The following is a 13,158-nucleotide window of genomic DNA, read 5'->3' on the forward strand; positions in this document are numbered from 1 at the left end:
GTACTGCTTTTCATAGCAACTTGGAGCAGGTCAACAAGAAAATCTATACGAACTGTAGCTGAGGTGCTGGTCCAGCTGACCTGATAGAATACACAATCTGCTCCTTGTAAGCCAACTCTGTAGCCTTCACCTGAGCAATTGCCAATTTTGTAGAGTGAGCGCACATTCTGGTTGTTGTAAATAAACACCCTCACACGCTTAAGGCTTTGGGGGTAGAGTAAGATTTGTGCCGACCATGGATACAATACCAAACATCAAAAAAGCTGTGTTGTTTGCTCTAGTCCTTAGAAACCCGAGTGGCATGAACAGTAGCATCTAACAGACATCCTGTCCTGAAGTTCTCTGCCTTCTCCTCTCCCTCCCTTACAGAGGCAATCAACACCAATCCACATCCTAACAATAGGTGAGAGATAATGTAATGGGGAGAAATAATCACAGGAAGAGGAAATAAAGGGATCTTTCTACCCCATGGTACACACTTAACACACTGTTGTTAACCTGATGTATCAAAGTGTGTGTCAGAATATACTTAAGAAACTAACAAATTAGCAGCTTTACGGGTTTCCTGTCACCTGAGCATAAAACAAGAATTCCGGGTCTAGTGACACTTTAGTGACCTGGCTGGAAGATTGTACCATAATGTCAGGTCACTGTGGCATTCTTCAGTATAAATGCAGACAAACAGGCCTAACTTGTTATACGGAAATGCTGGGCATTATCAGTGCCACAAAATACTCAACGCTGAAATCTTTGAAACAAGTATCACAGCATAACATGCATTTTTAACAAGCCAAATCCCCATATTCGCTCTTAGCAGGAAGTGCTTATAAGTCTACCAGGGAACTTCCCATGGCAGGCTACCTGGAGCTTTCCTCTTCTGGGGGAGTGGCTTCATAAGAGGGTGGAGCTAGTCAGCTGCGTTTGCTAATCCTACATGAGGCGGAGCCAGGCAAAGATGGGGCGGAGCTAGCCTCATGTTTTGATGTTTGTGTTAACCGTGGGTAACTGGAGCAATTCTGGCACAGTAGGCTATACTTGGAGCAGTCACAAGAAAACATCATCAACACTTTTGGATCTGGTGAGATAAGTATAACCCTATATTAGTAAAAACTAATAAAACATAGAAAATCTAATTAAAACTTTAAGAATGAAGGTTCTCTATGGTATTCATTTGTCATGTTATTAATATTTAGATCTGTATAGCACCAGCAGAATCCACCGAGGTGTACATTGAGGTTATACATACAAATTACATGAAAATTACATGCTGAAACAGAAAGCTATGAGGATCCCTAGAATTTGCACTGGATACATTTCATCCTAAAGCTTATGTTTTCAGCAAATGTTTCAAAGCTACTTATATTCTTATAATTATTTCCTCTTACTGTAACTTATTATTTATTTATCATATGCCACATCATGCTACAATGTGTAAACAGGACATAACAAGTAGTTCATCACATAACAATTTAAACTTACAGAAACAAAAGGAGGACTTACGAACTGAAGACAGGAAAGGGGAATTGGTAAAAAAAGAGCCCACCTGCCCAAAAAGCAGAAGGAAGCCGTAACGCATACCTGCCATAAAATACTGCCTATGCACAGTGCATTACACCATCACACTGTGCACCGGCAGCATGACATTTTAACTGTCTATGCACACACTGCCAAACTACCCAGTATCTGTACTGGATCTGCCTAGAGCTCAATGCTGCTGGGTAACACAGTGCGTGGCCCCGCCCATTCGGGCCCCACCCCCTTTGTCCCAGGAACCAGGAAGGAAATGTTAGTGAGTATGGATTAGGCATGGCTGGTAACACACAAATCACACACAACTGCTGAGATACTTTTGTGTGCTCAGTACATGCTTTATAAAGTGACACCATATATATTTTTGTGACATGTATAAGTAAAATGGGGGAAAACCATTGGGACAGACTGCAAGTGTTTGCGCATATGAACAGCACTCACTTGTGGTATTTTATCGGGAGAATTTTAGCTGCAGAATTTTGACTTTGTATACTTTTTATACCTAACACTGTCTCCATGGTCCCATTTCTGTTTAAAACAGCCAATTGGTGGCAGGAAAGTGCTTCCATTAAAAGTAATGGTAGTAATTTCTGCACATGCACATGGGGCTCTCATTAGAACCCCCAACCCTCACCAAGCAGTGGAGCTGACTGGCAGTGAGTATACTACATGGGAGCAGGTAGCAGATGTGTTTGGCCGAAACATATCTCCTGCAAGCCATTGTACGGAGGGATAGAGAAAGAGGGCAAAACGCATATGGGCGATTCTGTACAGTTCCTCCATGTACTCGCAAGGGACATCACATTAAAATGTAAAAGGACCTCTCAGCTATCATATGCATTAATGTGAATATGATGGCTGGAGTGTCCCTTTAGTAAAATAATGTGGTTGATTGTTAAAAATGCATTATTTTATTGCTCTCTTGCTTAATGAAAATGACCTTTAAATACATATGTGATAAGAACATCGCAACACAACACCTAAGGGTAGTGATTTTATAAGAAAGAGAGAAGGATTTAAAAACATACGATAAGCCTGAGCATGTATAGATTGCAGATTAACAGAGCTCTTAAAATAGAATCAAAATGGAAATTTGCATTTATTAATAAAATATAGCTCCCATTAGTCACAGTCAGCCAAAAAAATAAGGGTTATGTTTTCATCATATAATAAATAAATAAATATAATCCTTTAAAAAATACATTTCACAAAAAAAAGTGGGTGTCAGATCATTCTCCCAGCGTAATTACTGCATATCGGAAAACATTTGGAAAGCAGACAATTTTGTGACGTCTCCTTATTGGGCGATTCCAAGAACTGCTGTGGCTCATCCAGAACTGATGTTCCCATGGCAACCGATAATTGCCACATAGCAACAAGAGCTATTTCCACATTATGCTGGTGTTTTTACTATAAATATACCCCATGAAATAGATCATATTTAAAGAAACATTTTGTACATTTATGGTGACATAGTATACTACATAATTACTGCTCATTTGTGTGGATCTAGGTTGTGGAGCAAATTGTGTATTCAGCAATAAAATATTAGAGAGGTCATTAAAAAGAAGATTAGCGCCAGTTTCAAAGTGCCTAATTCTGCATCAAGAAGCCTTAGTGGCCCACATAGTCCATGGCCAAGAAATTAACGTACTATTTCAATCTTTACCTATTGCTAATCTTCCAGTATACAGTATTTTAAATTTCTAGCAGCTATAAAAAGAAGCTTTTGTATTTGAATGTACTCAGTGGGCTTCCATCATACTAAACACATGAGGGATGTTGAGAGCATAACACATACCAGACAGAGGAATGATTAACTTGTAGAAGCAACGCTGACGCACAGTCAGTAGAGCTAAAGGGATTTATTAGTTAAAGACAGTTATATCCTATAAGCAGGTAGTGTTACTGACTGCACATGTACAATGTAGGGCTGCTCCTCTCAGTGCAGTAATATCGCAAACACTCATGATCGTGCCTGTGTGCTTACAGCGGAGGATGGTTAAGCCATGACCTAGAGGGCAAGCTTAGCCAAGTGACTCAATAATACAATGGAACTTAAATCACTTTTGACGACAGTATTAATCAACCAGAAGGATTTGGTTGTTATTGATATTTTTTGTAAAAGCAATCACAATGCTAAATGAAAGCGGGGACGGAATTTAGAAGTAACTACTCAAGCAAAGAACGGTCAGGACAGTCAGGAATAAGGCATCGGAACAGTGGTCAGGAGAAGCTAGGTCAGGACACCAGAGAATAGCATGGTCAGCACAATCTGGGTCACAACACCTGACAGCTGTGTGGTCAGGACTAGCTGGGCAGGACACCAGAGATAAGTATGGTCAAGCCAAATAAGTATGCTAGGGAGCAAAGTGGCTGGGACGAGAGAAACAAATCAAAATAATGACTGGAGCAAATCAAAGAAGCAAACTTCGAAAGTAGAACAAAATGCATCTATGTGACATCAGTAATGTGTGCCATGACAAATGCGTGTCTCCAGGGTAGGGTGACGACATTTTATTTCTGCCATTGAGCCCATGAGATCACACACACAGGGATATACCGTATTATAATCGAGGTCGTCTCCTAATCAGACCTCAAATGAGGGGACCTGAATCCTCCTGTCTGGTTACCTCAGCTGCTGCCGGCACTTACACCGGGCGTCTATCACCGATTATAGGCTGCACCCTTAAAGTTTGGAGCTATTTTAAAGAAAAAAATATTTTTACAGAAAAAATACACAAGTGGAATGGTAAAACAGTATTTTATCTAATGAACAGTAATACATGTATTCTATCATTTTTGGTATCTATTATGCAGTTAGTCAGCATATGTTATATATAAACAGAAATTTGGAAAACCTATATCCATTTTAAGGTCCCCCCTTAATCATAATGCACCTTACTTATAGATATGCCACTCTGCCCCCAGATATGCTTTATAACCCCCCGATTTGTCACTCTGCCCCCCCAGATATGCTTTATAACCCCTGATTTGTCACTCTGCCCCCCCAGATATGCCACTCTGCCCTCTGATATGCTTTATGTCACCCTGATATGCTGCTCTGCCCCCCTCCCCCAGACTTACCAATTCATCCCCAGACTCCATGGTGTCTAGCGGGGGCAGCTGGTGGACGTAGACAACCTCTGCTGCTTTTCACCACTTCTGCCAGGGCTTCTATGCCGACGCTCAGTCAAAGAAGCCCCGGCGGAATTGCCAGCAGCAGCGGAGGTTATCTGAGCATATTGCACAGGCGTGCGCCATGTGCTCAGACAACCTCCGCTGCTGCTGGCCGGTAGTGCCGGTGCTCTGTCATTGAAGCCCCGGCGGAAGTGCCGGCAGAAGCGAGGGTTGTCTGCATCGTGCAGACGCCCAGCGGCTGCCAGAGAGGAAGATCCAGGTCCCCTGCAGCGGCACAGGGCTAAATGATAAAGAAAAGAAAAAATACGGTCCAATACGGTATATATATATATATATATATATATATATATATATATATATATATATATATATATATATATATATATATATATATATATATATATATATATACACACACACACACAAATAATCCATAACATATTTATAGACCAAATCAGTGTACATAATTATAAGGAATTGTGCAAGATGATGGACAAAGAAAAATAACATTGCCAAAAAGGCATCAGGTATTATTATTTTTATTTATTGTTTTATATAGTGCCATCAAATATCATAGCGCTGTACAATGGGTAGACAGGACAAAACAAGTAGTATATAGCATAACAATATGACTTACAGAAACAATAGGTGAGGAGGGCCCTGCTCAAACCAGCTTACATTCTTCTGATGTCCCGTTTATAGCTTTACAGTAAGCCTACATTTCTAGTGGCCTTGATATTACTGGCCCACCGCATACTGAACCCTGTATCTTTGTACTGTGGCTCTATACCTTCTCTTGGAACTAAAGAAGATTACTATATATATATATAATCCTGAAAGGTCTATCTATAGGAATACAAACATACTTTCTGAAGAAGGTGTGACCAGGTCACTAGACCGGTTTTCTAAAAACATATCCTCACATACTTTAAATGCCAGAAGCAATAACTTCTGAAGAATATGTTTCTATGCTGCATGTACAACTTAGTAGCCCCGACAATCCATTCAGCATTTGCAAGAATTAGCAATATAAGAATACTCTGTGCCATTGTCAGGATGTGCACGGTGTTGTTTGTATGTATCCTATGTGTTGACTATTACATGAATTATTCCTTTACTTTTACAAAACTACAAGTGTACATAAATGGCTCAAATTTTTAATTTAACAATTTATGTATTTATTATTCATTTATGGATTAATTTTATTCTCCAGTCTAAAACCAGCCTGTTCCAATTGAGCCACACCATACTATACATTCCTTTTTTTTGGTATGAGGCGAACTGTGTATTATAACCTCATAACGAACAATGTATAATGTGACAAATACAAAATATAAACATGTTGCTCCTATGATCTCATTTTCACTTTTATTCATATTTTCAAATAAGCTCAGTATTAATCATACCAATACTGTAATAAACCTAAAAGTATAATTTATTTCCATTATTGCCAATATTTATTCTTTGCCTTGCTAGAAAGCTTTTGTTGATTGTTTATTACATCAAAGAACTGCTTATTCTCTCCAGCCCACATCAGACATTGCTAAAAGGAAACTACTTTCTCATTCAGTGATCCTAACTAAAAAGGCAGCGCGCGGAAAAAATAGGCAGAACTCTAAACTATTCAGTAAAGCTAAAACATGTTTATTTAGTACACGGGGATTTATGTAAGCAGTGAAACACAATAGGACATTATTTCACAGGTACAATAACTATGTAGTTTGCTGCCTTTTGAAACCAGTGAATAATCTGTGAATAAAACTGTAAATATACAAAAATAAATAATATCTGCCCTATTTGATAGCCCAAGGCATAGAATCTGAAAATGGTTTTGGTTACATCGCTGAAGGGTACACAAAACAATGATCTTTAACTTCATAAGCAGTCTGGCCCTAGCAGAAACTAGGAGATATACAGTATTTAACCGAGGGATGCTCCTGAAGTGTGAGAGGATGCACCCCTCTTTCTCATTTGCAGTAACCATATGTTCACACAGTTACACGTCCTAAGCATTCACCATAGCCCTTGGCCAAAAGTCTACTACTCGCCAATATATGTGTCATTTCTAACCCATATTGCGGCTCCATCTTCGCCACTTCCACATTATTCAAAGCCAATAATTTATTATTCGTGTTAGGGTCACATTGAAATCTTAACCCTCACGGGCAACCAGGTTTGGTGGAGCTGATTAAACATCAGCAGGCAATCAGAGACTTCTAAGAGCTTCTACCTACTGGTCAATATGTTTGGTAACCGTGTATCTCACACACCGTACACATACCTAGTGATCTAAATTCCAGAAATCCCGCGGGTGCAAAGGGTCCACCTTAATGCTTGGTGCACCTGGGCCAGAAGGGGGCACCTTCAAAACATGTCCCCAATGTATGGATGTAGGAGGCTTCTTGGCTGGGGTGCTATTTAGTCTAGGAACGTCCCTGCTGGAACATTACAGCATCATTGAACAAGGCTTTGAATGCTTTATAAATGGATAAAATGAAGCCATCGCTATGAATCAGACAGACTTAGTATGACACATTCCATTTCATTCTACGTGGAGTCGTCAGTGCAGTAAAAAGCTGCTAATCTCCAAAAGTTCTTAATTGTGTTTAAGGAAACTATTTGTCTCGCTGCGTACATTCATTCCAATGTTTTTACATAACGCATTTAATATATTCTTATGACCTTAGTCACTAATATTTTGTTGATGTGTCCAGGAAAGGCTGAGCTCTATAAAGTGACCTCTCATGGAAGCGCTGGTTCTGCAGGCAGTAAATCGAGTTGCGCAGGTGCTGCTGACGTGTGCAATGAAGTTTATCAGATGGAATGGCTGCTTTAACTCGCCTCACTAAACTTACGCATTATGTTCCAGAGTAATAAGTAAAACATAGAAAACACCCATTTCATTTTCAATTTATTAATTATTATATGGACGCAACCCTGCATCCTTAACCAAAAACAAATTAATTCCATGCCTAACCAAATGTACCCCATCTCTTATACATCCGGTCTTACCCTTCTATAGGGTGTCACATATACAATGCGCTTAGTGGTATATCCAATGCATGAAACTAGTGAATTCATAAGGTGCTCATGCCGAGGGGGGACTGCACTTTAGGGTAACTCACACAATGGAAATAATGAATTTTTGGAAACTTGGTGTACAACACAGGGTATATCTGTCCAACTGCTGTAATATGCGCAGCTCAAGGTGTATCCCGCCAGCTGCTGTAACATGCCCAACGCTGGGTATATCCCGCCAGCTGCTGTAACATGCGCAACACTGGGTATATCCCGCCAGCTGCTGTAACATGTGCAACACGAGGAATGTAGAGGCAGCTCTAGGAACCTGTTCAACACATGGTGTATACTGTCATCTACTGTACTGTGTCTATTACAAGGTCTACGTGGTCTACGTGGACAGAAACTGTTAGCTTTGCCACACTTTGCACATATTAAACACAGTGATCATACAGGCAACCTGTTATGTGTACAACATGGAGTACACCACCAGCTCCTATAACCTCTGTAAAGCATGGCATACAGGACCAGCACACGTATTTCTGCACCTGTCATGGTGCAGAATTGGACAGTTTACAACAGATTGTTGTACATATTAATAATTGCAGAAAAGAGGGCAAACACTGTGATCTACAGCAGATATAGAGCTGGCACTGAACACATGGCATGGTACACAGACTCGTGTAGTATATAGGTGACTGTGTATAGGATTATCCCCTCTGCTGTGCACATCACAGTACATTAGGATTAGTTTCATGCACACCGATGGGGATAGGATTATCGTGTACACCAGCTGTGGATCAGATCCCCACAGCACTACGGGTTCTTTATGTATACAGGTGTAGGGGTGCTCTTACCCGCACAGCGCCGAGCCCCGGAGAAGATGAAGCCGCAGCACAGGTCGCACCAGGCTGTCAGGGCGGCCTCGGCCTGGAACTTGTGGCCGCCCCCCGGCTTCTGCGGCGGCTGGAAGATGAAGCGGACATCTGGGGTCGGCCGATGAGCCCGGACCCTGCGCCTTACCCCGGGGGCAGCCGCCAAACCCCTGCCAGGACCGTGCAATGGGGTATCCCGTCTGTCAGCGAGCGGGGACACGAGAGCCCGAGCGAGAGCAGACATGGGGTGAGAGGAGGCAGCCCGGGTACCGGGGACACGGAAACTGCCGGGGGGACACGGAAACTGCCGGGGTAACAAGGTGACTCTTAACGGGAGCTGACAAACTGTAACAGAACAAGCGAAATACCTCCTGCATACTCCGCCTTGTACCCGCCCATATACAGAATCCATCCCGGTATACACCGCCCCCGTACCCTCCCACAAACAGCATCCATCCCAGTATTCACCTCCCCCGTACCCTCCCACATACACCATCCATCCCGGTATACACCTCCCCGTACCCTCCCACTTACACCATGCATTCCAGTATACACCTCCTCCATACCTGCCCACATACAGCATCCATCCCAGTCTACACCTCCCCCGTACCATCCCACATACACCATCCATCCCGGTATACACCTCCCCGTACCCTCCCACATACACCATCCATCCCAGTATACACCTCCCCCGTACCATCCCACATACACCATCCATCCCGGTATACACCTCCCCGTACCCTCCCACATACACCATCCATCCCAGTATACACCTCCCCCGTACCCTCCTACATAAAGTATCCATCCCAGTATTCAGCTCCCCCGTACCCTCCCACAAACACCATCCATCCCAGTCTACACCTCCCCTGTACCCTCTTACATACACCATCCTTCCCAGTATACACCTCCCCCGTACCCTCCTACATACAGCATTCATCCCAATATACACCTCCTCCATACCTGCCCACATACAGCATCCAACCCAGTGTATACCTCCTCCGTACCCTCACACATACAGCATCCATCCCAGTATACACCTCCCCTGTACCCTCCTACACAGCATCCATCCTAGTATACACCTCTTCCATACCTGCCCACATACAGCATCCATCCCAGTATACACCTCCCCCGTACCCTCCCACATATACCATCCATCCCAGTATACACCTCCCCCGTACCCTCCCACATATACCATCCATCCCAGTATACACCTCCCCCGTACCCTCCCACATGCAGCATCCATCCCAGTATTCACCTCCCCTGTACCCTCCCACATACACCATCCATCCCGGTATACCCATCCTATAACATACACACACTCATGCTAACACACACATACATGCTAATGGCCACACACATTTTCGCCAACATGCAAACACTTATACATACTCTCTCCCTTACCCTCTCATCCCCTCCCTCACCCACAGCCACAACATTCAGTCTGGCTGCTGTGTGTACAATGCGCGAGCAGCCTTGCTTTCACTGTGGGGTCATGTAACACTGCGGTACGCGACCCCGATGAGATCCTGGATATGTGAAGGAAATGTTTATTTTTATTATATTTAGTGAGAGTTCCTTGTATTGAAGTTAGTGGAAAGAGCCAGCTCATGATGATCTGGAGAGCAACACCCTGGAGGGAGGGGCAGTTGTAGGTTACAAACAGCACCACCTTACTTATCAGAGAGCACACACTCTGCTAAATGCCCTGCTGTCACTATTGTTACTTATCACCCATTTTTTTACTTACTGGTTACTATTCAGATTCACTTCTGTTGCTTTATGTTTGTCTTGAAGCCCTACTCTGGTAATGGACTCTGACTGGCATGTCCAGCAAACCACCAACCCCTCCTAAATGAACGACAAGGATAGACCAGTGAGCCCACCTCTCCCAAACCTATGACAAGGGCAAGGCGATGGGGGCAAAGGTGCGTCCCCATCCTATTTAAGAAGACAGGAAGGGAACCATAGCCACAGCTAGGGAAGGCCTCATGCAAAGCAAGTTCTTCTTCTTAAAAAAAGGGAAGGGCAGAGCCGGCCCTGTATAATGCATTACTGAATGCGTGAGGGGATATGGAAGAAATCTAACCCATTTAAATATGCATTATATAGAAAGTTCTCTAGGCGTTCTATCTTCATAATGTATATCAGGTAAGTAACCACATTAAATGACCCAGCGGTAGTAAAGCATAGCATGCACAGAAAGTATGGTAAAAGTTACCTTGACTGGTAAATAGGGAAGGGGAGGGAGCGGTGTGAGTTGTACTGATGCTGAGAGAGGGCACATATGTATACCCCATATCACTAAACCCTCAAACAGCCTGTCAAGACTCTCCAATCTCCTTCATGAGCTGACCAGACCAACCTGTGAGACAGCAGTGAAGAGGGAGAGAGGGGGAAAAAATAAGAAAAGTAAAACAAACAACTCAAAAACAGACAACCTAAGCATCCAGATTAGTAGAACGGAGAAGTTTTTATGATTGGAGGGAAGTTTTCTGAAGCTCATGCGCTGGGAAGAAGAGCAGACTGCCTTCTTCCTCCTCCACATAGCCCTGCGCCAGAAGATATTCTAGCGGAGGAAGAAGGGGGACCTTGCTGGGTGACTCCTGTGCCAGATGGTGCTCCTTTACCTTTTCTCTGGTTTTGATGTACCTACCCCAACCCATGGCTGGATATTGGATTCAGTTTCAGGTAGCTATGTGTTCACGTGTTCATTTGTGTATAAACTCCATTGCTTTTGTCTACAAATGAGCCAAACAAAATCTATATTTTCTATTAAAAACAGACTTTTTTTTTCTATTTTGTTGCAAAGCAGCCTTTTCAAAATACTATTATGCACATAAGTATTTATTCTGAAACAATTACCTTTAGCACAGAGCTGCTTCTATTCATAATCCCCATTAATAGTTTGTGACGGCAAAAACACAATCTGCTAGAGAACCAGTATTATTACGCCCAGCAACATTAATTCACATTAAAGTGTGTGAAGAGATAGGATCAGCATTCCATCAACTGGCGACCAAAGACATTAAAAGGTGAAGTTCCACATACTCTCCTGAGTTCAGCACTTTTGAAACATTAGAAAGATAATTCTTAGCACCGCTGAATGCCCATACACTTCCCAGAAAGAATTCTTCATAGAGCAATTTTATTTGCCCGGGACACAAAAGCACAAATAAGTTGTTTCAGAAACTGAGCTACCCGAATGGAAGTATAATGACTACGACGGACTACCACCTTAATATTTGATCAATTCTCACTCATGTCACATATATGCCAACGCACTCAGTCAACCGTGGGAAGCACATTGGCCACTGGATTTAATAGAATCTAGATCCGACGCGCTGCTGACCTCATTAAAATGGGAACTTTACCTTCTTAACATATGCTTCACCAGAAACATACACACCTATTAAATCTTTTGCTGATTAGACACTTCGTTATGACAATGCTCTGGAAGGCTGCAAAAATAGAATTTTACATTTACATTTAGTTTCTGTTTTGGCAATAATGTACATTTTAAGTGTGACCTTTACATGTGTTTACATAATATCGCTGTCCATGCAGAACCACTGTAGAAATAACCCATCATTAACTAAAAAACAATCCCTAAAACTGCAATAGCATAACATACGAAATGGAGCCACCTGCCAGATTCCGTAGATCGCCTTTCTCACCCTTCACTGTGGCCATCTTATCCCTATGCGTAAAATGGCTTGCAACTGTCTCGCAGGGCTAGTATTTTTATAACACTGGATCTGTTGGCTGAAGAGGTCATAACTATTTAGTGACAGCTTATTCCAGGAAAATACATAGGCACTCACAATCCATGCACACTGTTCTCTATTTGCAAAAGACAGAGCTACCGCGAAATAGAGAATATTTTACAGATAAATGCAGATTACAATAAAAGGATTTTTAAAATCATGGTATTATAGAAAGAAAGCCATGAAATAAAAATATCAGGGAAAGAGATGTATGGATTTTAAATCAGGACCACAGTTAAGGACAGCAACTGGCTTGTCTTCTTCTACCTTCCAATTGACCGAATTAGATTGCCCATGCTCAGCACCTCATTTAGGGAATACTGTGGCCTTGGCGCATTAATATTTAGCAGGCACTCCCAAAACACGCATTGTGTTACACATAAAAAGTTGATTCTGGGCAAAATGTAATCACCAAAGGAACCAATGGAAGGATCCTCGGAACACCCCAAGCTTCTCAATAACGCTCAATGAATTATTTCCTGCACCCTCCCTGTCCCCAAAGACGTAGTGCTTTGTACCTCTTGCAATAATGCAACAAAACAATTGTGGATTGTTGTAACAATGAGCTTGGTAGCATCATCTGAGAATGGAAATCCTTTCAAGTTGAGGGTTAGAATAGAGTTGCATTTAAAACTAATACAAAAATGTTTAAAATTTCACAATGTTGCCAAGTAATTAAGCACTGCCTCATGATTAACTCGGTTAAGTCAACATCGGATAAGTAACGCAAATATTACAAATGTCAAAGAATTTGCAGGAGCCCATCTTGATTTGTTCTAGCTAGACAGGCTCTAATTAATAATCCTATTTGATAATGAATAGATCCTAGA

General features: G+C 42.1%; 1 protein-coding gene across 1 annotated transcript in view; it reads right to left on the reverse strand.

Annotated features, from left to right (window-relative positions):
• Positions 1–8,827, reverse strand: part of RASSF3 (Ras association domain family member 3) — a 68,995-nt gene extending 60,168 nt beyond the window's left edge. Inside the window, exon 1 of the mRNA XM_053462052.1 lies at positions 8,547–8,827. Within this exon, the coding sequence (XP_053318027.1) occupies positions 8,547–8,808 (262 nt within the window). The 5' untranslated portion in view covers positions 8,809–8,827. The remainder of the gene's footprint in view (positions 1–8,546) is intronic.
• Between the last annotated feature and the right edge of the window lie 4,331 nt (positions 8,828–13,158).

Source organism: Spea bombifrons, chromosome 4, assembly GCF_027358695.1.
Source record: "Spea bombifrons isolate aSpeBom1 chromosome 4, aSpeBom1.2.pri, whole genome shotgun sequence".
Lineage (NCBI taxonomy): Eukaryota > Metazoa > Chordata > Amphibia > Anura > Pelobatidae > Spea > Spea bombifrons.